The sequence below is a fragment of the Anastrepha obliqua genome, chromosome 4, assembly GCF_027943255.1.
Source record: "Anastrepha obliqua isolate idAnaObli1 chromosome 4, idAnaObli1_1.0, whole genome shotgun sequence".
In the NCBI taxonomy this organism is placed as follows: Eukaryota; Metazoa; Arthropoda; class Insecta; order Diptera; family Tephritidae; genus Anastrepha; species Anastrepha obliqua.
In genome coordinates this window covers 85,267,969-85,294,885 of record NC_072895.1, presented here as the reverse complement: position 1 = coordinate 85,294,885, position 26,917 = coordinate 85,267,969, and the positions used below count along the sequence as shown (strand labels likewise).

General features: G+C 37.2%; 1 protein-coding gene across 1 annotated transcript; it reads right to left on the bottom strand.

Moving 5' to 3' along the window:
- Positions 1 to 5,747: 5,747 nt before the first annotated feature.
- On the bottom strand, positions 5,748 to 6,245 carry LOC129244255 (protein GVQW3-like). Its single transcript, XM_054881873.1, has one exon. It carries the CDS (start codon positions 6,243 to 6,245, stop codon positions 5,748 to 5,750), a length of 498 nt encoding a protein of 165 aa, XP_054737848.1.
- Between the last annotated feature and the right edge of the window lie 20,672 nt (positions 6,246 to 26,917).

Genomic DNA, 26,917 nt, shown 5'->3' with positions numbered 1-26,917 from the left:
TTTAAAGTTTTTTTCAAAATCAGCAAGAGTGAAATAATACTTAAAGGCGCTCCACTGTTCTAAAACTCTTTCAATGCACGATTGTCTAGATAGCCAACGGGTTGCAGAAAATTTTAAAATTACATGAAGCTCGGTTCCAAAACATTCCTGAAACTGTTGGAATTCTTCTCATCTGTTCGAGCTGTTACAAAAATGAAAATTGAGAAGTCAATTTCCTGTGGCATTTTTTTAAATGCAGCCGCAGATACTAGATTTATATTGTGACAAACACAACCATGAGTAAACGGATTTGGAATAACCGTTTTAAACTTTTCTTGACAATTTTTCATCACATTACAATTATCTGCAGAGATTGAAATCATATTTTCAGAGGAATTCAATGATTTTCCAGAATTCCTATTTTGTCGAAAATTCCTTGTGATAATTTGTCACGTTTGGAGTACTTTTCTCATTCCACAGTTTTTGCTGATGTTGCATGTTGGTGCCTCAGTGTTTTGCAGATTCAACAGCAGTTTCAATGCTGAATGCGCTGTTCGGCCACCATCCAAAAGAGTTGCTGCAATTCCAGATGATGCAATAGCCAGTGCAATATTATTTTGTGATCGTATGGTTGCCAAAATTAGTGAAGAGGAAGTATTGCCTGTATCACCGGGCGTATCTATGAAAAACAGTCCACCGCTTTGTTTTGTGATTGGACGCATAATTCTGCCAAACACAATGCGCTGTTCTGGAATCAACTGCGAAAGATTTGTTCTAACGATTGTTTGTTGCAAATCACGATCGAAAAGGTTTTTTGCAGTTTGGTTTGAAGCAGGTATTCCCAGTTGCACTAGTGCCTTGTTAACGATTGTCAAACATATAACGATGCCTTATAATACAGGTTTGGTGTGAATTGAATGTACGGATTTCAATTCCCAGCGCGCAAACGATGTAGAATATCTTCACTCATGCAGTCCTTGTATTTTTACCAAAGACATACACTTTTTTTGTGTATGCTTGTTCTCGCATGGGTTGCCCATGCATTTTCTGGCACTTGAATGTTACACTGCTCACAATATATTATTTTTTAGAAACTTGATTTTTCAATTAATATGCTTGTCCAAACTCCTTTTCCGAGTATACAGTTTGTCAAGAATGAAAATAAATTTAATTTTTTGTTTTAAGAAGCATAAAAGTTCATTTATTTACTTTACAAATTACTATTTTAGTTAATATCATTTGGTGATATTTGAGCAAAAAGAATATTTTTTGGTTACACCGAAATGTGCACTTTTTATTCATAATCTTTAGACTGACTAGTTTACCTAAATCTTAGTGCTACTTATACTTTTGAGTTGCGCGGGCCGTTATCTGCTTACTAGTAGATACTTAGCTATTGTTTGCTTTAGTGACAAGTTCTGTTGTTTTGGTGTTGTGTACATTGTTATCATACAAGGCTAAATGGCATATTTTGTTTATCAGCATTTTGTTTGGGAACAATAATCATGTAAGTTAACGTGTGCCGTAAGACATCGTTTAAAAAATTAAAGTTGCGGGCCAACCACTTGGCCCGTTAGGTTATACTCACTTTCGGGATCCTGGAATTGATTCTCCCTTAAATATGTTTGAACAGTACACTTTATTAGATTTTGTATAACAAGCCACTTAACTGGTTGAAGACTGCCCGCGAAGCGCCACACTCAGAGTTAACTGTGTTGTAAGAAAAAACAAGGTAAGGGGTAAGGGATAAACGCTAAAAAAAAATACTTTTTTCAAGAATTTATTGTAGCGAAATGGTTCAAGTCAGTTTACTAAAAGTTGTTGCATATTATAAAGTAACATTTCAAGAATATTTGATAAAATTTTCATGTGAAAATATTGCAAAATGAGCGAATGAGAGCACATTTACGTAGACGTCTTTTCAAAAATACATTTTGCAGCAGTCAGCATATCTCAACGTTCACATTTTCTTCTTTAAGCCGTGTTCGCCTATCAGAAACAATTTGTCCCGCCTTGCTGAAAGCTCTTTCCGACTCCACAGACGTTGCGGGGATGCATAAATATTTATACATCAGTAATTTTAATAAAGGGAAATCCACCTGGTTGACCTGCAATCAAATGTATTACCAAAACTTAGTTTTATGTATCGAAGATTGATTTATTAAACTTGATCCACAAAAGAGGGTCCATTTCCTGTGGGGCTATGTCTCTCTCCAGGTACTGCCTTTTAATAATGATTGCATCAGATCGAACATTACTCTTTTTAGCGCCTAAGCTGGCAAGAGTTGCATTTATATCTGGTATGGGGTATGTGTCAGCAATTGTTACGGCGTTTAGGCGCTTGAAGTCAACCACCATTCTATATTGCCCCTCTCCCGAAGGTTTTGGCTTTTTGGGGGCAATCCAGATTGGGGAATTGTATGGACTTTTCGAAGGACGAATAATGCCTTCCTCAGTGATTTTTATGCGCCTTCCGGCTGAACATACGAAAAAAGGCTTTCTAAGTGTCTTACTATTTAGGGAAAGGGTTGAATTAATAAAATTTTTATTTGCGCCAGTGTCTACAAGGAATTTCAAGGGAGTGCCGTCGTTACCCACATACTCTATGTAAGGTAAGCTGGATAGGCTCCTGTCATAAAATTTGCCTGGTCTTCCACATTATCCCCTACTACTTGGGCATACTCTTCATCAATTGCCTCCATATGGAACATCCTCTGTTGTTTCTGGGGCTAATTATCTGAGCCGAGTTTCCTTTTAAACAAGAATCCTTGCTGAGGTTTATTCGAAAAACTCCGACGACTTTGTGCAGAAGGATCTACTTCCATTTTTTCCACTGGTCGATATATTTCCGGTTTTCGGGTAAATGTGCGATTCTGGAAGGAATCACTCTGCGGCCTAAATCCGAACTTATAATCATTTCCTGCGGGCCGAAAGTTACCGCTAAACTTCGAAACATATGGATGAGGCTTAGAATCCCCACTCATGGTATTCATGGGAACAGTCACCGTATTTCTATTTACCCCTCCATGCACAGGTTGATTCCTGAAATTCAAATTTTGTATGCCCAAACAAGCCGTCTACGCCTCAGGCAGCGACGCGGTTTTTGAACTATTATCATACGAGAAAGGTCGCCATTTAACCCTCTTATGAAGATATCCAACGCTCGATTCCGGTACGTTTCCATTAAAGCACCCACAGTTTCCGCAGAATAATTTTCAGTTTTTAATTTGTTAATAATTAAAGAAAATTGATGGTTCACGCGGGCATAAAATTCATCTAATCTGAGACCACCTTGCGTCAACTGGCCCAGCTGGTGCGCATGTCCAAGGTGCGTATGCCCCTTTTATATGCATAATGTAGCGACAGGCAGTTTTTTATCCCTGGCCAGTCGACCTCGGAAATATTGTGTGAAATTAGAGCAGAGTCAGCGTTTCCCCTAACTTTCCCCCTAATGCTTTTAAGGATGGCCCTATATAGGGGTCTTGCCTTGATGATTTTATAATCATCAAGGATTCCCTCCACTGATGTTACCCAGGACACGTATTGGGAAGGGTTTCCCTCGAACACCTGAAGATCCCTAACTGAATCCGGTAATCTACCAATCTTCCTTAAGTCGTCCTCATTCACCGGCCCCTGTAGAGGAATTTCAATTGGTGCTGCCACGGGTCCCCCCCCACGGACGCTGCCTCAAGCTGGCGAATGCGGTATTCGGCTTTTTTTAGCTCAGCCATGAGCGCGCCCATGGAACCATTTAACTCAGTAACCGATTGGGTCAAGGAATCCATAATAAAGTAAATTGACTCACCGACCTTTAGTTTCACTCCTTTTAAAACCTTTTCCTTCTCCTTCGCTGCTTCTGTCACTTGTTATTCTCTTCCGCTTATTTCTATCGCACTTGTTGCTTTGCTTATTTCAACTCACAGGCTGATTGGTTGCATCGAGATATTCGGGTAACTCCAAAATTTTGAGCTAGAAATGCGGAAAGTTTTAGTATTTTGTCAATTATTTTTCTTAATTTTTTCTTTATTTTATTGGTTAAGGTCACGGAAGGGACGCGGGAACCCTTTTTAGTCGTCCTACAATCAGATTGCAGGCAACCTACTTAGGATGCTTCCTTCACACGATTCTCGGAAGCCTAAACAACTTCTAATTTAGCTGCCAGAGGCCAGAAATAGTTGGCGTGTTCCCATGTGAACGACAACGTGCACCCAGATAGGGCGTATCCAGTCCACTGGCTGCAGCTGCTTTATCATGCCGAGATCGTTGACGTTACCCAATTTACTTGTGAACATGGCGGTAATTACACTAGCAAATTAAGATTTTTCCTTTTTTCTTGATATTTATGAATCCGGGCAAGGAGTCGAACCTTGTTCAAATGCCACCCACCAATTCGCCACAGATTTCAAATACGTAATTTTTCTCAAGCATCTTTTAGTATTCTTTTTTGTTTTTTGACAAATATATGTTATTTCCTTCTGACGAGGAGTCGAACCTTGCACTATGAATGTTTCACGGTGCCCACCAATTTGTCAGGGATTTTAGTACGTTTCTCTGCGTAATAGAGAATTATTTTAAATTTGTTTATTATTGCAGCCTTTTTATAAAACAAGGTGTTGACGCGGATCGCTTAAAGAAAAACACACGGTTTCGTTTCAAATAGATTCTTATATTAATTTAACAATTAGCGCGGTTGCATTTATATACATTCTCTAAAGCGGTAAGTTATGCGGTAAAAACATAAGCGGTAAAATATGCAGTAATTGCGGGATGAATAACAAAAGCAGTAAATAAAATCTAAGTTCAAAGACCTAATTAAACAGCAATATGTACCTACGCATGTACATACGTGTAAGAAAAGGATATGCGGTAATTGCGGGATGAATAACAAAAGCAGTAAATAAAATCTAAGTTCAAAGACCTAATTAAACAGCAATATGTACCTACGCATGTACATACATACATACGTGTAAGAACAAAGGATATAGCAGAAAATAGAATATAACAAAAGCGATTAAGTGTTTACATTGCTGACATTAACCCTTAAGTAATATTATAAAAATTAAAACTTAAATTAAATGCATAGACGGACTCAACATACCGCCGCCCTTGAACTATCTCAATAAGTTCAATATAGAAAATTACAAATTATAGGAAAGAAAAATATGAAAAGCTTAATAACATTTATGATGAATTAGTAGTTTCTTCGTGAAATAAGTCTCCTTTCGTTGGTAAAGGGCAGAGCTTTACTATGGGCCGAACTAATTCGCCATGCGGAGTTTTCAGCGTAACCACTCTCACGCGAGTTATGGTTTCTGTCTATTTGAGAAACCTTGAGTTGCGGCCATAACCCCTTTTAAATCCTTCCTCTAATGAATAATACTCTTGATGATGTTTAAAGAAACTTTTATTATAATTTTAGAGTACGGAGTTTCTGCGACTTTTGCCAGTCGCCCTCGCGGTTCAGCCACAACTGGCTTTTCTTAAATCTTTAGGTCTTAAATATAGCCTCAGAATATACATATTTAGATTGTAAATATGTGTGTTTGTGATGCTACTCAGCACCATCCAAATAGTCTACTTTTTGTTTAGACTTGCAGCATAGTTGCAATTGTTTTACTGTGTCCTCTTATTTCACACCAGTATGTTTGTTATCTGCATATACGAATGACGTGAAGTCAATGAACGGATTACACTTAAGCATATAACACATCGGTCAATAAGTCCCCGGTCTAACAAAGAAAACACAAGAGTTACATCAAAATTCGAGTTTATTCATCAATATAGTTTCCTTCTAAGGCTATACAGTCAGTCCATCCTTCCTTCCGATTCTTCTGAAACATGGCCAAACAGCTCTCGGAATCATCGAGACGTTGCTGTTTTTGGTCCACAGTCAGCAAACGCGGCACCCACTTCGAACATAGCTTCCGCATCGACAAATGGTCGTGTAAAATGGTGAAAACACTTCCCTTTGATATCTTTACGATGTCAGCAATATCATCCAGCTTCAATTTACGGTCGGCCAAAACCAATTTATGGACCTGCTTGATTTTTTCGGGAACAACTGCCGCATTTGGGCGACCAGAGCGGTGTGCATCGTTGGTGTCCGTACGACCGCGTTTAAAATCAGCATACCAGTCGATCACTGTTGATTTGCCTGGTGCAGAGGTGCCATAATGATCGTCCAACCACAGTTGTTTTGCTTCGACGGTATTTTTTCCCATCAAAAAGCAGTGTTTAATGAGCACACGAAATTCTTTTTTTTCCATTGTTCTGAAAATAACAAAAGTAGCGTCACTAAAGCTTCAATAACTCACACAATAATGATCCGAATGACATACATATTTGACAGTATACCTAAAAGGGTATGTTCTTTCGAACCATAAAGCTAATTTTATGTTAGTGGCGCCCTCTATATGTCAGACCGGGGACTTATTGACCGATGTGTTACATACATATGTATATTTATATTTCTAACTCTAAAGTGCTGAGTGGCATTCCTGAGGTTCATTTTACAATCATAAATTTCTATTGGAATATGATTGTTTTCTTTTTCATTAATACTCGTTTTACAATCATAAATTCTATTAAAATATGGTTGTTTTCTTTTTTATAATTTTATGTGTGGGAGCGGGGCCATTCCACATAACTCGCGTCCATCGGCGCCAGGGTGGCATTTAATAACACGTGCCAGCGTCCACTTCGTCGGAGGGGTAGGCTCGTTGAAGACTGCAACTACATCACCTTCTTCGATGTTGCGTGAAGGGCGAAGCCACTTGGTACGACGTTGCAAGTTGACGAGATATTCGTCTCTCCAACGGCGCCAGAAATGCTGTCTCATGGCAGAGATCGCTTGCCACCACTGACGCAGATTTCCACGGAGCCCTTGACCCTCAGGCTCCGGGATAGATTTAAGCGGTTCACCGACAATGAAATGGCCAGGTGTAAGTACCTCTACATCACCAGCGGCTGCAGAATTGTCACAGAGTGGGCGGGAGTTGACGCAGGCTTCTACTTCTGTTAGCAGTGTGTTGAACTCTTCGTAGGACAGAAGAATTTCGCTCATAACACGTTTCAGATGATATTTGACTCTTTTTATGCCAATCTCCCAATACCCCCCCATATGAGGCGCGGACGGAAGGTTGAAACGCCATTCGATGTTAGAGTCTGCAAAAAACGAACGGAGTTTGGTATCAGCCATACACCTTTCAAACGCAATTCGAAGCTCCTTCTCGGCCCCGACGAAATTCGTCCCATTGTCAGAAGAAATGACCTTGCAAAAACCTCTGCGGCTTACAAATCTTTTAAAGGCATTGAGGAAACTCGATGTTGATAGATCTCCGACAAACTCTAAATGCATCGCCCCGGTGCACATGCAAATAAAAGCGCAAATATAACCCTTGGCGGCTTTCGCTCCTCTCCCATGAGTGAACTTGTAAGAGTATGGTCCAGCAAAATCGACAGCAGCGTGGATGAAACAGCGTGCGTAGGTGGTGCGGATCGCAGGTAAATCCCCCATTGACTGTGCGGCGAGATTGCGGTTGAGACAGGTGCACTTTACGCATTTGCGATATGTGCTACGAATTAGGCTGCGGGCGCCAATAACCCAATATCGACGTTGCAGGATGGTTTGCATGATGCGGGGTCCAGCGTGTAATGTAATTTCGTGAATATCGCGAATGATCAGTTTCGCAAGTGGGCAGTTTTTTAGCAGGATAATCGGATGTCTTACATCAGCAGCTACTTCAGCGTTCTTGATCCTACCTCCTACTCGCAAGACGTTTTTCCCATCGAGATATGGCTGCAATGTCAAAATACTACTCCGAAGCGGAATCGGCTTTCTTGTATTCAAAATTTTGCAATTTTGTAATTTTGTTTCCTTTAATCACATTCGCAAACCCTTTTTTTTGTTCACTGGTTACTTATATATTTTTTGCTCACTGGTTATTTATTATTTAACATTGCATGCACCTTAGCCAAAATCTATTGGCTAAACTTTAAATATTCGCGGGCTTGACTTATCCGGCTCGAAGGACCAAAAAAAGTTGACGCGGATCGCTTAAAGAAAAACACACCGTTTCGTTTCAAATAGATTCTTATATTAATTTAACAATTAGCGCGGTTGCATTTATATACATTCTCTAAAGCGGTAAAAACATAAGCGGTAAAAAATGCAGTAATTGCGGGATGAATAACAAAAGCAGTAAATAAAATCTAAGTTCAAAGACCTAATTAAACAGCAATATGTACCTACGCATGTACATACGTGTAAGAAAAGGATATGCGGTAATTGCGGGATGAATAACAAAAGCAGTAAATAAAATCTAAGTTCAAAGACCTAATTAAACAGCAATATGTACCTACGCATGTACATACATACATACGTGTAAGAACAAAGGATATAGCAGAAAATAGAATATAACAAAAGCGATTAAGTGTTTACATTGCTGACATTAACCCTTAAGTAATATTATAAAAATTAAAACTTAAATTAAATGCATAGACGGACTCAACACAAGGCATTTAATCCTCCTGGTCTGTTCAATTTTTTAATAGTCGCTAGTAATTGAACAAAAAACAAAAAAAATTTTAATTAAACAAATTCATAGATGCACATAAAAACATATGGGTGACCGGGCAAATATTTAAGTACACAAATCCAAATCAATGACACATTCAAAAATCAAGTCTGCTATGTGTTTACTTGATTAATGAACCCAAATTAATCGATCCGTACAGCAATAATAATGTATACAATTAAGTGTAAAAAACTTGAGTATCACGGACCACAATTAAAAAAATCCTGCAACTTCACACCAATGGTAAAGAGTTATAAGTGACCGGTGTTGATTTTCTGTGTGGTTTCGTATAAGAGAGTGCAATTCGCACTGAAACGGTGCGACACTCGCACTTTTATTATTTTACGTAATAAAATACCATGAAAAATTCGATTTTTATGAAGTGCAGAGATTTTTTATTCACCTAATACTATGTCATGTATTGAGCCCTACTAGGGGTTTACGCTACTTGAGATATACAAAAGGCGCTAAATTGTCACCTTGCCTCAGGCGCTGAAAAAGCTCGCTACGCCTCTGCGTTTAATATGAGTTAAGAGAATTTATAACTAATTAAGAAAATATTAACATTTCAGGCAAATTAAAATAGTTAGAAACGGACATTATAACTGCTGGGCATATTAAGTCCAGGCTCTTAAATCTAATTAAGTTTTGTTAAGTATATATTTGTTTTTTATTGTTAGAAAAAGTTATGGAGTTATACTATATTAAGTTTACAAAGTGTAACAAATTTTGCAATCAGCTCTATATGACAGTCTACTGTTTGTGCAAGATAATCCGATGGTTTGTTGTTATCAAATATCGATGATCTGATTGGTTGTAAATTTGGGCAGTAATCGAGGAGGTGAGTCACGTTGAAATCAGGAGATCCACAGTGTACGCAGTTTGGTCGGGAGATGCCATTCAAGAGATGAACGTGAGTTGCGAGTGTATGACCAATCTTGAGACGCGCGAATACTGTTATCCTACACGCTGATCTTGTGGGGTAAGTAGGTTTTCCGCCAGTGGGATTATGGCCTTTGTAGTATTGGCTATAACTGCGCCATTCACTTGAAAACGTTTCTCTTAGATGCTTATTTACAAGTGTGCGCATATCTTTTTCGGTAAGGTAGTCAGCCATATGCAGAGGTTCTCTATTGGCTTCAATTGCTCTTTTATCCGCCATTTCATTACCATGTATACCTACGTGGGCGGGCACCCACATTATCTTAATTTGATTGGTGTACTGAAATCAGAGTGCGTAGAGCGCTCAAAATTCGCTCCTACTCTTTCAAGCTATCACCAGTGTTCGGACTTTTTTTTTCGTTTAGTGGTAGAATTTAAAAAAAAATAGTGGTAGATTTATGAAAAAAGTGGTAGATTTAGGGTAAAACTTAAATATGCTTTATTTATTTAATAACAAACATAAATATAATATTTCACATAAGATTTCGTAAAAAAAAATGTACTTCAGTTTTTTAAAGCGGTTGTGGTTATACATAAATATAAAAAACTTATGCTTTTGGAACAAAATTTCCATCTATATGCTTGAAACTATTGCGAAAACGTATTAAGTTTCTGGAAGGAATATATATTTCTTGACCATCACACATTTCTTTAGCAAATATAAGGTTATTTATTGTGTTTGTTTTCAAGCGATTTCTTTTTTCGGTTTTTATAATTTTCACGATTGTAAGGATGGCTTCTAAATCGTGACTGTTTTATTCATCATTGTCCGAATTTACATTTCAGTTAAGAATTCATTTTAAAAGATATTTACATGTTTAGATAAATGAGAGTAACTAATAAACTAAGATAATAATTTAGCTACATCGCAGGGATGTATTATGGATGATAACTACTTGAATGGGTCATTAGATTTATGACCTTACATTCGGCCAATCCTGATCACTGGATACGACCTCGGATCCACCGCCGCCATCATTGAAACCGTCAAAATTCGGAAGGATACACCATGGTTTTAGTTTGTCAGCTGCGTGTATCGAGGAGTAGTGCCGCTGTTTACGACTTGAACCTGGCATATCTTCGATTAAATATCGGTCATTACATATTACTTTTGTTATGATAAATGGCCCTTTGTACGGAGGTTCTAATTTGCGTGAACTTCCCGTACTAACAGGTTCATTTTCTGTAAGTACTAAGTCACCTACAGTATAGCGTATTGGTCGACTATGCTTTTCGTCGAACCTTATCTTTGCTTTTCTTCTTTGATGATTCACTCGTTCTGCTGCATCCCAACATTTGTTCTCGCTTGTCGACGGAAGTAACATACTCATGATCGTACGATTAGCTCTTTCTGCATGACCATTCGCTCGTGGTGTTTTTACGGCATTAAGTATATGTTTAATGTCGTTATCGTTACAGTATTTCTGGAAATCGTTAGACGTAAACGCCGTCCCTCGATCGGTCACTATTCTCGCTGGTACACCAAAGTAACTGATCACCTCATTTAGTAATGCAATAACATGTCGTGTTGCTGTGCTTCTTACAGTTCTCACAATTGTGAACTTCGTAAATGAGTCCACAAACACTAATATATACTCGTTTTGTTTTTTACTTTTTGGGAATGGACCAAGATGATCCAAATGAACCGTCTTCCCGCTTATTGAAATATATTTTTCTCCAAAATTAATTTGCTGGTTGACTTGTGCTCGTTTCACATTAAATTTTTTTCCGCAATTTACCGGTTCACCGTCACCATGAAATTTAGTACAGTCTTTACATCGACGTGGCTGTTTTGGCTTCTTATAGTTTCGTGCGATATGCCCTAATTCTTGGCAATTATAGCACTTTAAACTCGTTTTATCGTAGCTACTTTTTTCGTTTTCGTTCTTAACCCAATTCACGTACTTTTTATCAGCCGTTTCGTTTCTTATAGTTTTCGTTAACACCGAATTTTGTAAATATTTCTCAATCGTTTCACGCATTTCTTTTAATGATTTAAATCGTACCGCCGATATAGCGACCTGTAGTTCTCTATGTTTCAACCCGTCACGCAAATATTTTATAATCGCACTTTCACTCAGTCCATAACGCCGACCAAGTCCACTCACTCTAAAACAATAGTCCATTATTTTCTCACTTTAATATGCACTTTTGCTTCATTTAGTTTATACCCAAATTCTTCGACTAAACTATTCGAAAAGTCATTCCAAGTCGAACTTAGGTGATGCATCTAGCCACAGTCTCGCAGCACCCTTTAATTTGCTATATACTGCTAAGAGTAAACATTTCTCATCCCATTGATATGCTTCAATGGCACTTTTACCCTATCAACGAATTGATCTACTGTTAAAGAGTTGTCGCTTGTTGGTTCATATTCAGGAATTGTCTCGGCAATTTCCTTTACACTCACACTTCGGCCCACTGTCACACTCGAACTGTGTGGTGAGTTCATTATTCTATCTACACCAACGTAAATTCATACGCGCATTATCACAACAATATACTTTTAATTGTCTTTGTACGCAAATGCAACAACAATACACTACTTCTTTCGAGTCTCTAATCCACTTGCGCATGTACCTATGTATGTATCTACAAATGCTCATATGTATATTCGTACGCGCATTCACATACCTACGCATACCTACCACAATACACTTGCTCTTCTTCGCTTAGATTTGCTTCTTTCACACTTGCACTTGTACACGCTGGTCCATTCGTACACGCATCTATGTACAGTCAATATATTTATCGCTTAGGCTTCGATCCCACTTCTGACCTGTAAGGATGGCTTCTAAATCGTGACTGTTTTATTCATCATTGTCCGAATTTACATTTCAGTTAAGAATTCATTTTAAAAGATATTTACATGTTTAGATAAATGAGAGTAACTAATAAACTAAGATAATAATTTAGCTACATCGCAGGGATGTATTATGGATGATAACTACTTGAATGGGTCATTAGATTTATGACCTTACACGATTGAAAACAAACGTTCGGCTGCCGCGCTACTAAGTGGCAAAACTGCCAAATTGCACATGTACTTACTTAAATTGCTAAACATAAACTCACTATAAATATTTTCCTCCTTGCTTAAAGCTTTCCATCCTCCAACGATATCCTCTTCGAATATATCTTTAGTTTTTTCTTTGCTGAAAACAATGAAAGATCTCCATTCATTGTTTAATATTTCTTCCGAAAATCCGAGAAATGGAAATTCCTTAAACAAGGGTAAAATAGTTGGCATATCGCCTTTTTGAATTTTAAAAGGGTTAAAATATTCAAGTAATTTTAATCTTTCGCTTTTAAAGTCAAACCTTTTTAATAATTCGTCACATAGGCATAAATAATACTTAACTAGAACGTATTTTATTTCATTAACATCAATTGTGTTGGTTTGTAAAAATTTGTTACATTGTACACCGAAAAACATTTGTGAAAATGGTAAATGAAGTTTTGTATCTTTATAATTCGCATCCAAAGAAATATGCCAAGACGTACAAAATTTTGCAGCAATTCTCTAAAAAAAGTAGTTGTTCGTGAGTATAATAAATGTATCATTGTTCCTTTTGATTGATACTCCTTGTTCAGAATATTTTTTTTTTTTTTAAATGTCATTTAAAAATAAAAAGTACGCAAAATTTGTGTCATTAAGTTCATTTAAAATATCGGTCGCGCATGAATCGGTTAATTCTTCAAAAGAATACATTGAAAAGAAATACTTCAAAGGCTTCCACTGTTCTATTATACAGTTGTACATTTTCGTTTAAACGCATTGCATTTTTTTCGTTTACTTTAGAACTGTTTTAAGATTACAACAATAACAACAACAAATATTCTTCCAAACTATTCGTTAAGGTAACAGTAAACCATCGTTGCATTGGTTTCTTATCTATTGCTTTTTTTTTTAAAATAACGGGTCTCTATTTAAAATTGTGCTTAAAAATGCTACATATTCATATAAACGCATTTTATTATTTCAATTTTTTTCTAATTCTTACATAAATTAATTATTAATATTTTATTATTATAATTATTATTAATATTTAGTTGTGCCGCCTTTCGCTGCTACGACATCAAATAATCGAATTGGCATTGATTGCATCAAACTTTGCAGAAGGGATCTGTCCACATCCTCCCATGTTCTTTTATTGCTAATTTCAGCTCCAAAACTGTTTCGTAAGTTTTTCCTTGGGCTTTTTGACCGTAAATTTTCCTCGACATCCATCCCCAGAGATTTTCTATTGGGTTCAAATCGGGACTACAAGCGGGCCACCCCAACAGGTCAATTTTATGCTCCTTAAGCCAATTTCGAGACTCCCTTGACACATGGATGGAAGAGTTGTCTTGCTGAAAAATCCTGTCTTCGTCCATTTTTTCATCTAAAAATGTGATGAGAGCATCTTCTAACATATCGGTGTACGTTTTTGAGTTCATTTTTGACGGCACAAAGCACAGTTGAGCCTTGCCAGCTGAGGGAAATGCTGCCCACACCATAACACTGCCACCACCAAAGTTACGCTTCGACATGCGTACATTATTTTTTTGTAGATCATGCCAATAACATGAGTATGAGTCAGGGCCATCTAAATTGAACTTCTTCTCGTCCGAAAACACAACTTTCCTCCATTCCGTAGTCCAATGAATGTGTTTACGGGCAAATTCCAAACGAGCTTTTTTATGATGTTCCTTTAACATTGGCTTAGACTTTGGTTTTTTCCATTTTATATTTTCATCACTTCATAAAATGTGCGAAATGTGTTTTGCCGTTACAGGAAGACCCAATTTATTTTTTATTTGTGTGCAATTCAAAAATTTTTTCGTAGCCTCACACTTTATTTTGTTTTTGTCACGCTGTGACAATTTTGTGTTGCCTTTTGTTGCTTTCTTTATTCCATAATTGTGTGCTTTCTTTAAGAAAGCACGCACAACTCCTTCCGATCATCCAATTTTTCGTCCAATTTCACGATTGGAATAGCCCTCCTCATGGTAAACACTGACCAATACCCGTTCCTCATCATTTAAGTATTTTTCCTTAGGCATTTTAGAAAATCTGAAGAAATTAGGTTAAAAAATTTAATTTAACTAAGAAATTTGAATGAATGTGTAAAAAAATTGTAAGAATTTACCAAAATATTCAGTTACAAACAATATTCACAAGTTAATCACTTTTAACTTCACTACTGCACTCTTTAACAAACTATGCGTTTATATGAATATGTAGCATTTTTAAGCACAATTTTAAATAGAGACCCGTTATTTTACAACAAAAAGCAATAGATAAGAAACAAAAGCAACGATGGTTTACTATTACCTTAACGAATAGTTTGGAAGAATATTTGTGGTTGTTATTGTTGTAATCTTAAAACAGTTCTAAAGTAAATGAAAAAAATGCAATGCGTTTAAACGAAAATGTACAACTGTACGTTCGATTGCTGCTTCCATAGACAGCCATCGTGTTTCACAAACTCTCAGAATTTGGTGAGGCATAGCTTGAAAATAATCTTGTAACTGTCGAAAGTCATGTCGGCGCTTGGAGCTGTGTGAGAAAAATGCATACACATTACGCACGAGCTTTTCCAACCTTGCAGGCAATTGCTTAGAAGCAGCAGATGAACATAAATTAAGAGAATGGCACGTACAACCTAAAAAAAATAAATGTTTGTTTGATCCTTGGAATTTTTGTTTTACACTATTATGTTTTCCCCGCATTACAGAACCATTGTCTGTTGCTAGGCCTATCATATTAGTTGTTGGCACCTTGAGGTTCTTAAAATAATTTACAATAGCGTCATATAATTCTTTTGCCGTACCATCTACAACTTCTAAAAGTCCAAAGAAGCGATCAACAACACTGTGTTTTCTTACTGGGATATAGCGAACAATTAACACAAGACACTTCTTCATACTTATATCTGTACCCTCATCAATGATGATAGAAAAGCAAGTGGACCTTAACTCGTTGTCAATGTCCTCTCTAGCGTATGGACCCACAATATCATTCACTATAGCCGTTGCTTTTTTTGAACAGCACTTTACACTTCTCTCATCAGAGCTAAGAAAATTTAACAGCTTTGGCAATGTATCCATCAACGTAAATGGCAGAGAATGTTGCACACAGTACATGACCATCGCAAGTTCCTTAGATTGGTGTGTAGTTTCTGAATTTTTTTCAACACTTTCCGAAATGGTGATTTGCTTCAGCCGGGCCTGGTCTTTTGTGTTCACTGCGTTCATATGCTTTTTAGTATTAGCATGCCGGTCTAATAATGTTACATCATTTGCCAGACACGTTTTGCAATATTTTCAGAATGCTTTAAAGTCTGCATTTTCTAGCCATTCCCGACCATCTTCCCATTCCTGCTTGTATTTTTGATTGTACTTAGATTTCTTTTTTGTCGGCTCATTATTATTTGACGACTCAGTCGTTGCAGGCACGTTTTCTGCAGTATATATTCTAAAGAAGTTTGTATTTTATATTTCTGTACACAAATCTCAATATTAAAAAAGTTTACCTTTTTAGGAATTTCTCCATCTTCATCAAATACGAAAATGCAACAATATTAAATGAGTGGCGCAAAATTATGTGCCAAACGTCACTGTTGCCAACATCATTCATTGCGCAAAGTATTTGACGATATATTAAAGTGCTGCCAGCCTGTTTCTTTTTTTAGTAGAATAAAAGTTCTAATATAATATTGTAATTCATAACATATAATAATATTTTGGAAAATAGTATGTGAAAAAGATTGACTTCTTCAAAAGTTGAAAAAAGTGGTAGATTTTTAAGCTTGCGTGGTAGAAGTGGTAGAAATTCAAATTTTCGGAAAAAAGTGGTATATCTACCACTTTAGCGGTAGAAGTCCGAACACTGGCTATCACCAAAAGCAATAAAACTCATACAAAATATTCTCTGAGTAAATCATTGAGAGGATCTACATATTTTGCGTAAACTCCTCAAACACTTTTATTACTCATTTGTTTGTATACAAAGAGTGCTGGTCGTTCTGTGAGCATTCGCTTTGTTTTTATCCCCCGAGTTTTGTAAATGATGCACTCTTTATTTGAGCTCAAGTTTATATGAATTTATCAATGATAAGTAATTTGATATTCAATATTGTCCCTTTTTGCATTGCTCAATTATAAATATGAATTTCGAGCATACCCTAACCAATTTCTGCTTTATTTAATGAAAGCAATACATTTTCGAGAATAGTGAAGTTTATTCCATTTATTTTTTTTTAATATAAATAATGAATAAAACTTATATGAAAATAAAAATTTCAAAGAATTTCAAAGAAAGAAAGTAAAAGAAAATTCATTAAAGTTGAGGTTCATTGAATTTAATGAAAGTCGATTAAATACATTATTTAAGACTGATCGTCGTTCGGTTCGTCAAAATCTGTACTTTTGAATAAACTTTCATTCAATTTGATAAACAGCAAATTATTAAAATTTTCAGAGCTCATCCTGGAACGATGTTTGGTTAATATCAAAGATAGAGCGCTAAATGCTCGTTCTACCGAAGTTTGGCTGTTTGGTACAGACAAAATTATTTGTGAAAGCTTACTAAAAGTTGGTTCAGCGATTCGCAAATTCATCCAGTACTTTAGTATGTCAGAGTTGAATGGCATTTTACTTTGATGAGCCAAACTTTGAAGTTTTTGTCGAAGTGATTGTATGTTTTGTGCCAAGTGAAAACTCTGTTGTGTTATTGAATTGGCGTTTTGTTCAAGTAAATCATACTTATCATCGAAAACTTGGGTCTGCTCACCAAGATCAATTTCTGAGTCTACCGATTTGAGTGCATCCCTCCAAAATATCTAAATTTGCGCTTGTGTTAAGTATATGTGTCTGTAAATATATTAAAATTTTAGTAATTAAAAATAAACACATTTAAATGGTTGGTCACAGAGTATATGTATTATATTACAAACAATGAAAAATGTCTATTACATTGACTTTAAGAGTAGAATTAAGTTAGAAAAAGGGACTGCGATGAGTCAACTTTCGCTTACCACTGCTTGTTTTTTTTTTGTATTTCGTTCAAAAATGGCGAGTCCATGTAATTAAATCTCTGATCCATATACAAAGCAGCAATAAATGCATTATTCTCCAGCAATTTAATTTTCCTTGATTGCATAGATTGTAGTAAAACTGTCGCGAACGTGTTATCCTGGATATTCCAATAATATAACTTTCTGTTTGTAAACTTTTGGTACATTCAGAAACTGGCTTGAAAGCGTGCACAAAGTTTTCAAAGAAGTCCCAATCAACTTCACAAGAAATTTCATGGTCGTTTAAAAATATTCTGAGGTCTAACAGAGAAGTGAGCATGTCGAAGGTGGAGTTCCAGCGAGTTGCATTGTCTAGTGTAGGCATCCGAATCTCTTTATCATTATTATTATTTCGAATAGTTTTTCGTTGAGATCGAGTTGCGTCTCTACATATCGCCAAGTCGGATTTTATAGTTTTGTATACATCATGCGCACATAGTTGTAACGTGTGTACGGCGCATCTCACTACCGACATAACCGAGCTAAGTCTATTATGAATTTCTTCGTATTCGTCGCCCTCTACATTGTCCTGTTCTTGTAGCAACTCCGAAGTTTTGATGACATTAGATCCATTATCCGTAGTTGAAGAATAGATCTGCGTTGCTTTTATGTCAAACTTATTTAAGCAATTTAGAATTTCTTCTTTTAGAAATGGTGCCGTATGCCGCTTTTTCAACTCTACCATGCCTAGAGTGAAAATTTCGATTTAAAAATTTTGAATAACCTGGATATTTACTCCTAATATGCTTTTGTCAAGTTTTGTTGCAATATCTAACTTAATGTACACCATTTAGTTTTTTAATAATTTTTTTAAATGATTTCTCATGACTTCGGCTTACAAATTCAGCTTACTTAAAATATTTCGTGAATTAACTTGTATATTAAAAGCACTTGCATATGGTTTTATAAGCTTTTGAAAATACTCTTGGACATCAAAAATTCGAAATGGCATCGCTTTTACACTTCTTGAGGAGTTATCGTTTACGAAATTATGTTTGTGCACTGTGCTGTAATGCCTCTTGATATTATGAAGCACTTGACCCTTAAACTGTTTTGAACATTCAAGGCATGTCGATTCATTTGTCGATTATCTATGCTAAAAAATCTGCCCATTTTTTACACTTTTTACACACGCGAAACACTTGCAAACGCAAACTAGCCACAAAAATGCTTTAATAAAAACAAACGGCGATTGAAATTCAAGTAGGAAAATGTGTCAATATAAAAGAGTGATAAAAAATGATGCTTTCAAAGAAAACTCATTGAGCATACAAAATGATTGCTACTGTTGAAGAGATCATTTTTAAATAATCTGAGAGGAGAGAATAAGCTAGCGAACATTCAATTCGGTTGATGCTTTCAAAGAGCGCATGTTAAAAGAATGTCGAAAGAGGAATGTTAATAAATGATTTTATCGCTCTTTCAAAAAATAACTGATGCTCTCTTGTTTGGTTTTAAGCAGAAATGAAAAACTCAAAACAAAATGCATTGAGTTGAGTTTTTATCAGCTGAATGAGGGATATTTTACTCATCAATGATAAGTATTTACGAACCCTGACTGAAATTTTATGATCATTGGCGTATCGTTTAATTGGTTGAAAACAGCTTCGATGGCGGATTTACTGTCGGTACAAATTACAGTTTTCCTTGCATAGCGAGAGGCAAAAAGTACTGCTTCAAGTAAAACAGCGGCTTCGGCTGTAAATACCGAGCAGTACGAGGGCAAGGAGTATACAGCAATGGTGGTACCAAACTTATTTGTCACGGCAAACGTAGTACTGGTGCCGGATTTCGATCCGTCCGTATATATTATCTTCCAATCCCGTTTGAAAGGCTTGAGCCGTTTCGATAGGGTTAAGCAACACATTATGGTGGAAGGTTTGTTCGTTGTGATTGGTTTTTCAATGACGGTCTTAACTTGTGTAAGCAATAAGTCGTTTCGGTCGTGAAACAACTTAGGAATTAACATCATTCTGGATGAAATATCAGGCAATCCGGCCTCTGCAAGTACTACTTTTGTTGGCGAGGTTGGGAAAGCTCGAATACTTCTTTAAGCTGCGATGTGGTACGGAGCATGGAGTAGTTTGATGTGGGTCTTGGCGCAGTGTCCATATATCGCCAGTCCATAATCGATTTTTGATAACAAAAGGGCTTTTGTAATATTTACAAGTGAATTTGTATGACACAAACAATGTTTAGAAGATAAAAATTTTATAATGTTTAATCTAGAGAATAAGCTTAATCTAACCGATTTACAGTGTTCTTTGTATGTTAGATTTTTATCAAATATTATATTAGACCTAATATTTTTAAAGTGTTACAATGGGGAATTTGAATGTTAGAAAAGGATATGTAGGGAAAGGAGCAATTATGTTTACGACATATGTATATGGAATGTGGAGCATTTATTTGCTGAAATATTTTCACCAGAACTTTCAGACCATACGTTGATATCACTTAAAATTTTTACGAATATATTTTTGACTTTATTCAAGTCTTTTATTTTAGTGAAAACTAAAACATCATCTGCGTATATGAAGTGGTCAACAAGTGGATTAGAAGAGATTATGGAGCTCACTTTGTTGAAGGCTATTGTGAAGAGAGTTACAGAAAGGGGTGAGCCTTGAGGTATACCATTATGAAGGTTGTATATTTGAGATTTGGGTAAACAACAAACTTCCGATTTGATAAAAAAGATTTAACAATGTTGTATATTTTGGTACCAATCTTCCAACATTTTAGCTCATCAAAAACTATATGTACTCCTATTCTATCAAATGCTTTTTCGAAGTCCAAGCTTAATACGGATGTGTGGTTTCGAGCAGCCATGGCTGAAGAGGCGAAATGTTCGAAGTAGAGTAGGGGGTCCATAACTCCCAACCCTTTCTGAAAGCCGAATTGGTGGGGGTTTATAAATCCCTTTGCTTTGGCGTACCACATAATTCGGGTAGAAAGTATTTTCTCTAAAGTTTTGGACATACAGGGAAGTAGGGATATTGGTCTATAATTCTTTACATAGGCGGTGGATTTATTGGGTTTTGGGATGGGTAAAATTGTGGCAACTTTCCATTGTTGAGGGTAAGTTCCGCAGGTTAAAATTTGGTTGAACAGGTTTACAAGTCTACTTTTAAGGGGATAAGGGATGTTTTTGAGGATAGGATATTTTGTCGGCACCAGGAGTTTTGCCCGTAAGTGTCGAAATGATTGAGTCGAATTCATTAACTGTAATAAAAGATTCAATGATTTTGGGCTTTTGGGCAGGGGAATGGGTTACGGTAGTTTTCCGTCAGGACTCGATTTTTCAGAGAGTTGAACTTGGAAGGGAAATTAGTGCTATGGGAATAAGATGACCATGTCTGCGCAAACTTTTCAGCGTTGTCCTGTGGTGAGTAAATAGGTCCCTGGTCTGTGTGAATGTGAGAGATATCGGAGCGTCGAGTACAGCCCGTTAGGATTTTAATCTCCGACCATATTTTTTTGGGATTCGAGGATGGATTAATACTCTCCGTTATCTTTTCCAATGAATGTCTTTTGGCAGACTTCAATTCCTTTCTAAATGCGGCGTTGGCTTTTTTATAGTCTACTAGATTAGTGTTGGACCTGTTGTGTTTAAATTTTGTCCATTAGCGCTTTTTGTTATTTCTAAGGATGGTGAGTAGGTTCGCGAACCTGTTATCCCCAAGAAGCGGTCCCCCAGGAGGCATATCTTTAGCAATCGCTTGTTCTCTATACGGAGTATTTGACTCGTACCTTAGAAGATAAAGAGTTTTTACACACTGCTAATTGCACGAAAATAACACAAAGCGAACGCAAAATCACTCAGAACAGTATCAGTCGATGACTGCTTTCAGAATTTAAATTCGAAAATACGAGTTTCTCAACTTACATCACTTCCATTTTTCGTAGTCAATATGTCCTTAATCTATGGAATCCTTTCGTATTCTTGACGTAGAATTTTTATTTTGCCACCAGTATTTCGCCCTGGTTCCCCTCAGTTTAGAGCAGATTGTTGTTGCAAATTGTTTTACCACCGAAATAATCCTGGTTTCCTTGTTGTTTACCACTGATTTATTTCCTCATTGTTCCAAAATTCGTTTCACCCTCAAAATAATGTCATCCAGATTTATTTCTTCCATCAAAATCATCCTGGTTCCCTTATTGTCTACCACCGATTTATTTCCCCCAACGTTGGGCGCCAAATAAGTATTTTTAATAGTACCATTTTACATGTCCAACTTAATTCTAGATCTTATAATAAAAATAACCACTACTTATACTACCGAAGCCCTACTGCTTGCGTTAGGTAAGAATTAACGCAAGACTACGATTAATTGCTGACTCAGGCCACGCGCAAGTTTTTCGTGTGACTTTCAGTTAGTGGCTGTTTGTAAGACAATCGTGCGCAATATTTTGTGTGACTTTAGTTAGTGGCTACTTGAAAGACGATCACGCTAACTTAGGCCAGGCGCAACAACACTTTGGTGAGAGTTTAGTTGTGCGATATTCTCACGTAGTTGCAAAGTCTGACTAAGCATTTTGTGTTAACTTGAATAATCATGTATACTTACGAGTCTTATGATCCTCTTTAACATTTTTCTCTTGATTGAAGTCTGCTTTGTTGGCAGTTTTACTCGGTGCTGCCGAATTTTTATTTGATTGCGAAAAATTGGGATTATTTTCGTCTCTTTTATACTTAATGAGGTATTTCTCCATTTTATCGGATTTTCCGGTGCACGAGTAGCACTCAATTTCAAAGGATTTTACCGGCAATGCAATTCGTGTTGACCATGAAGGCGCTTTTAGCTAGGTTAAGTAACATGGAGGGACATTTGAAATGTAAAGTTTTGAGAAAATGTTATAGTTTGTTTTGGTTTTCATTAATTTTATTGTTATTCAGTTAATTCAGTTTAAAGATTCCGGGTATGGGATCCAATACTCGGTGAATTTCGAGTATTGGGCACCCTATTCCAACAACATATTATATCTTTCGCCGGCTCTGGGCATATCACATTACCCTCCCATATCACAATACCCGAAGTTACTCTACTATTTCATTACATTTTTCCGCCATAATTTAAAATTTGCACAGCTTCGTTCCAAAAATGATAAACTAAGAATGACAAATTTTTGCTTGTATCAGAATGGTTTTGGATACCTAATAACAAAGCTGTTTAACTGCAGCTTTGGAGGAAACTTCGCCAATAAATCCAAATTTTTTAAAGCGCTCATTTAATTTTCGAGTTTCATCGGGGAGACTGCAAAGAAGCAGTCAATATCACATAGATTAAATTTCTGTGATAACTGATTAAATCTTCGTATTTGTTGCAAAAGTGAGACAATAGAGAATTGTAGGTCTGAAGGTAATTCTGTCACTGATTTATACTTATTTATAATATCTGGAATTGTGAACCCTATAGTGGTGTTATTTATGATTAATTCAGTCCGGTTAGACATAAATCATCTAGAAGCACAATTCCAGCTGAACAACGGCTGTAGCTAGTAATACTTCTTGGCTACCGTTACATACCTGAAGTGCTGTTGGGGCCGACGTTGAACGCATGTTAGTTGATGGTGGTGTCAACGACGATGTCGATGATTGTTCATTGGCCGCACCTGTAGAATTTCTGTGCAACAGCGTGTGATGACTCACCCGACATATTTGACATCTATGCGTCGATGGGCACTGCTTGGAAGTGTGGTTTTGGCCCAAGCAAATTAAGCACAGATTCTTCTTTTTTACGACGCCATAGCGCTGGAAAGGTGATAGTTTCATAAATGGCGAACATTTGAAGGCGTTGTGAAAAACTGGTTGATCGCACAAGGAGCAGTTTTGCTGTTTGGTGGCGATGAATGCTAGCTGTTTTGATTGTGGTTGATGCTTTGGCATTGAAGATGACGATGGTGATGAGTTGGCATGTTTCTGATGCGACGTCTTGGTGGACTTTGTGGTGGCGTCAATGATATCGATGAGTTGGCAGCGCCGCTCAAGGAATGCGGCGAGGTCATCCCATGTTGGTAGCTGGATTGCAGTTGATGATGATTCCCTATCCCACCTTGCTGCTATCTCCTCTTCCCACTTCAGCTGTGTCTCTTGGTCGAGCTTTGACACAACTAGGTGAAGCAAGAGGCTGTTTCCAATTTGTTCTGGTGTTGCCATTGACCGTAATGCTCGTATATTTGCATTAATGACGTCAACGAAGTCTTTAACGCTTGGGGTGGCGACGCGCTGAATCTCGAAAATATGGTGCAAATGAGACTGGTAAATGTATCTTTTGTGGTCGTAGCGAGCTTGAAGTAGTTCCATTGCCCTTTTGTAGTTCAAGCTGGTAACTTCTAACGATTGAACCAGGCTTGCAGCACCTCCTGTTAGACTCGAGCGCAAGTATTGAAACTTTTCGACATCTGACAGGGATGGGTTTTTGTCCACCATCACGGAGAACATACTACGAAAATCGAGCCATTCTCGATGTGATCCGTCGAAGGATGGCAGCTGCAATTTGGGCAAATTGAACTGCGTCCGCGATGATGGCACTGACTGCTGGGCAACTGTACTGCTTAACGGCAGTTCTTCGGCACACGTCCGCAATAAGGCGGGCCTCTCTGCATATGCCGCCTTGACTTCACAGTAAGTATCATCCACCACGGAGCGAATGTCACCTTCAAATTGAGTTTCGTCTAAAAATTCTATTTCCGACTGCAGTTCATCCAGGGCGTTGTAGTGACGCTCTAACAGGGCTAGCCTTGCCTCTACATCTTTGAGCGAAAGTTCGTCCAGATGGATTGTATTAGTTTTTAACAAATTTACCCGAGTGATTAACGATTGTCGTTGTTTTATTTTTACGCGAACTATTCTAGAATTTTCTTCGCGTTGCAGAGGACTTTGCACCTGATGTCATGATCGCTTTCTATCATTTTGCCGTGACTTGAAACGAAAAATAACCGATGATTGTAATTTATGAAATTATATCCGGCTCGAAGGACCAATTTTATGTTGGAGCTAGAAACGTTTTTCTAGCTCTATATTAGAATTATTATTAACCTTTTATTTAGATTTATTTGTAAGTTGTCTAATGTTATAGTTAAATGTATTTAAAGCACAGGTGCGTTGCGCGGTCAAGCAAAGAATGAATATATTAAAATTCCTTTAGCAGTAGGTAGGCAATGACGAAGAATGGTGGGTGACGAAGACGAAAAACAAAACGGTGATGTATGGTGGTGTGATTTTCGCTGCAGCTAATGCGAGTGGTGGCGTGATGTTTGTCGTGCCGAAATTACATTTTTTATGCACGCACTTTTGTATTGGCTCCCGATTAGCGGGACATCTAATCGAACGATGAAACTGACCTACCGCTAAGTATAATGCACTGCTATGGTTCTGTGTCTGCACCGCCAATGTGTTGCGTTGTCCCAGTGGTAATTTCTCTGTTGCGTTATCCCAGTAGGGATTTCTGTGTTTAAACAGATATTATTGTCAAATTATATATTTATATGGTGTGTACACGATTGGTGTTATTTTGTTGTATGTTATAAGTAATTCTTTAATTTTTGCGGCAGGATTCCAGATGGCAGAGAAGACGTCTTGTTTGATGGCAATTTTGATTTGCAAATGAAAGTAAAGTATTAATTTAAGAAAAAAGTACGTTTTTCCAAAACTGAATAGATTTGTCTTTGTGGGCTTTCGCAAATGCAAGTCGGTGTTTGATATGTCGGCCAAACAGATGGGCTTCGTTAAGTCGCCTTCCTACAAGCTTTCTGGACACCTGTAGACCAGATTCTTGGTTTATCTCAAACATTGTTTGCCGTGCCGATTTAAAAGGATCTGCTTTGCTCTTACGTATTATAGCTCTATCCACATTAACATCATTTTCTGCTTAGATAGGATGAATCTTTCTTAACTAAGTTAAAAGCATTATAAACCATTTTCCGAGAGCACATCATCATTTCAGCTATTTTTGCACAGCTTTTTCCGTTTTGCCTCATACGATATATAAGAGCTCTTTTATTTATTTATTTATTCCAGAATTTCTTCTAGGACTCAGGATTTCCGAATTATTATCCTCAGAATTTAAATTGTTCCTTTGTTTTCCTTTTTCAGAATTATTATCTTCAGATTTTTAAGGATTTTTATTTGCTGAATTATTATCTTTAGACTTTTTTTATTTTCCCTTTTCCGAATTGTTATCTTTAGATTTTTAGGTATTTTTTTATTTTCTCAAGCGCCAGTTATATATAACTTACTTTAAGTTGAATGTTAACTTTATTGAGTCTGATTCCAAACTACTGTTACAAAGTGAGTTACGCTTTATATTACCCTAACTGCCCTCACCATTGTCGCCGTGTCTCGTTATTGCATCTTTTGTGCACTCTCTTGCTTAGGTGTTGTGAGTGTGTTGAGCGGATCACACGGCTAAGGTACTATGATGTTTGTTTGTAGCCGTCGTTATTGGCTTGCTTATTTTCTGCACTCGCTTGCTTGTGAGTATGCTGAGTCAGCGGGTCACACGACTAAGGTAATTTGTTGTCTGTTTGTAGCCGTTGAGTACCCGCGCACGGACGTTAAGCCGACAATGCTGGCTGTGTGTTAGGGTGTCGGGTTAACCCCTCCCTTCCTAAGTATGGATCGTCCGCGATCCTCTCAGTGACCTCCCTTACCAATACATTCATTGCTCGTTTTTCTGCGTGTTTTTTGTATTTGCCTAAGGTGAGCCACAAGACCGTTAAGATAATTACTGATGTTACTATTTATTATAGCGAAAGCCATTTGACTTTGAGTCAACCTCTCTTCGCAGAGCACCGATGTGATTGATATTGTCCACATTCATTTCTTGAAGGTAGTTTAGGCTTAACGTTTCTATGTGTCCCAAAAGGTTAATTCTTTGCGCTGTTGGAGTTCCGGGTGATTCGATACCGGCCTTATTTCTATTGCGATATTCGATGCCATTTATTTTTACTGCTTGGTCAAAAGTCAACAAAAAGGTGCCGTTTATTGCTCTATTGACCCGTCGAGTCGAGTTGAGTCGAGCAGTTTGCTACTTCTCCTGCGACTAGTTGTTGCCCGCAAGTGATGGTCTCGAGCGCTTTGCAAAAAGTAGCAGATGTCCATTTTTCGCATCTTACATCGTGTGTTTTATTTCCACATAGAGCGACTGTATTCGTTTCCCCGAAGTGCAGTGTTCGTCCCTGGTGCGACACGGCGAATAAGCTAACTTTCTTACAAACTAATTCTGGTATAGGATATTTTATGATAAAATACAAGTTGTCTTTATTTTGTAGAACCTTAACTCTAGATATACCTAATATTTCCATTGTTGTTATATTGGTCGAGTGCTCGTTGATAATTTTGTTTATTTCGCTACTGTC

Excerpts from the sequence above, each read along its gene's own strand:
- LOC129244255 (XM_054881873.1), bottom strand. The coding sequence starts at position 6,245 with ATGGAAAAAAAAGAATTTCGTGTGCTCATTAAACACTGCTTTTTGATG.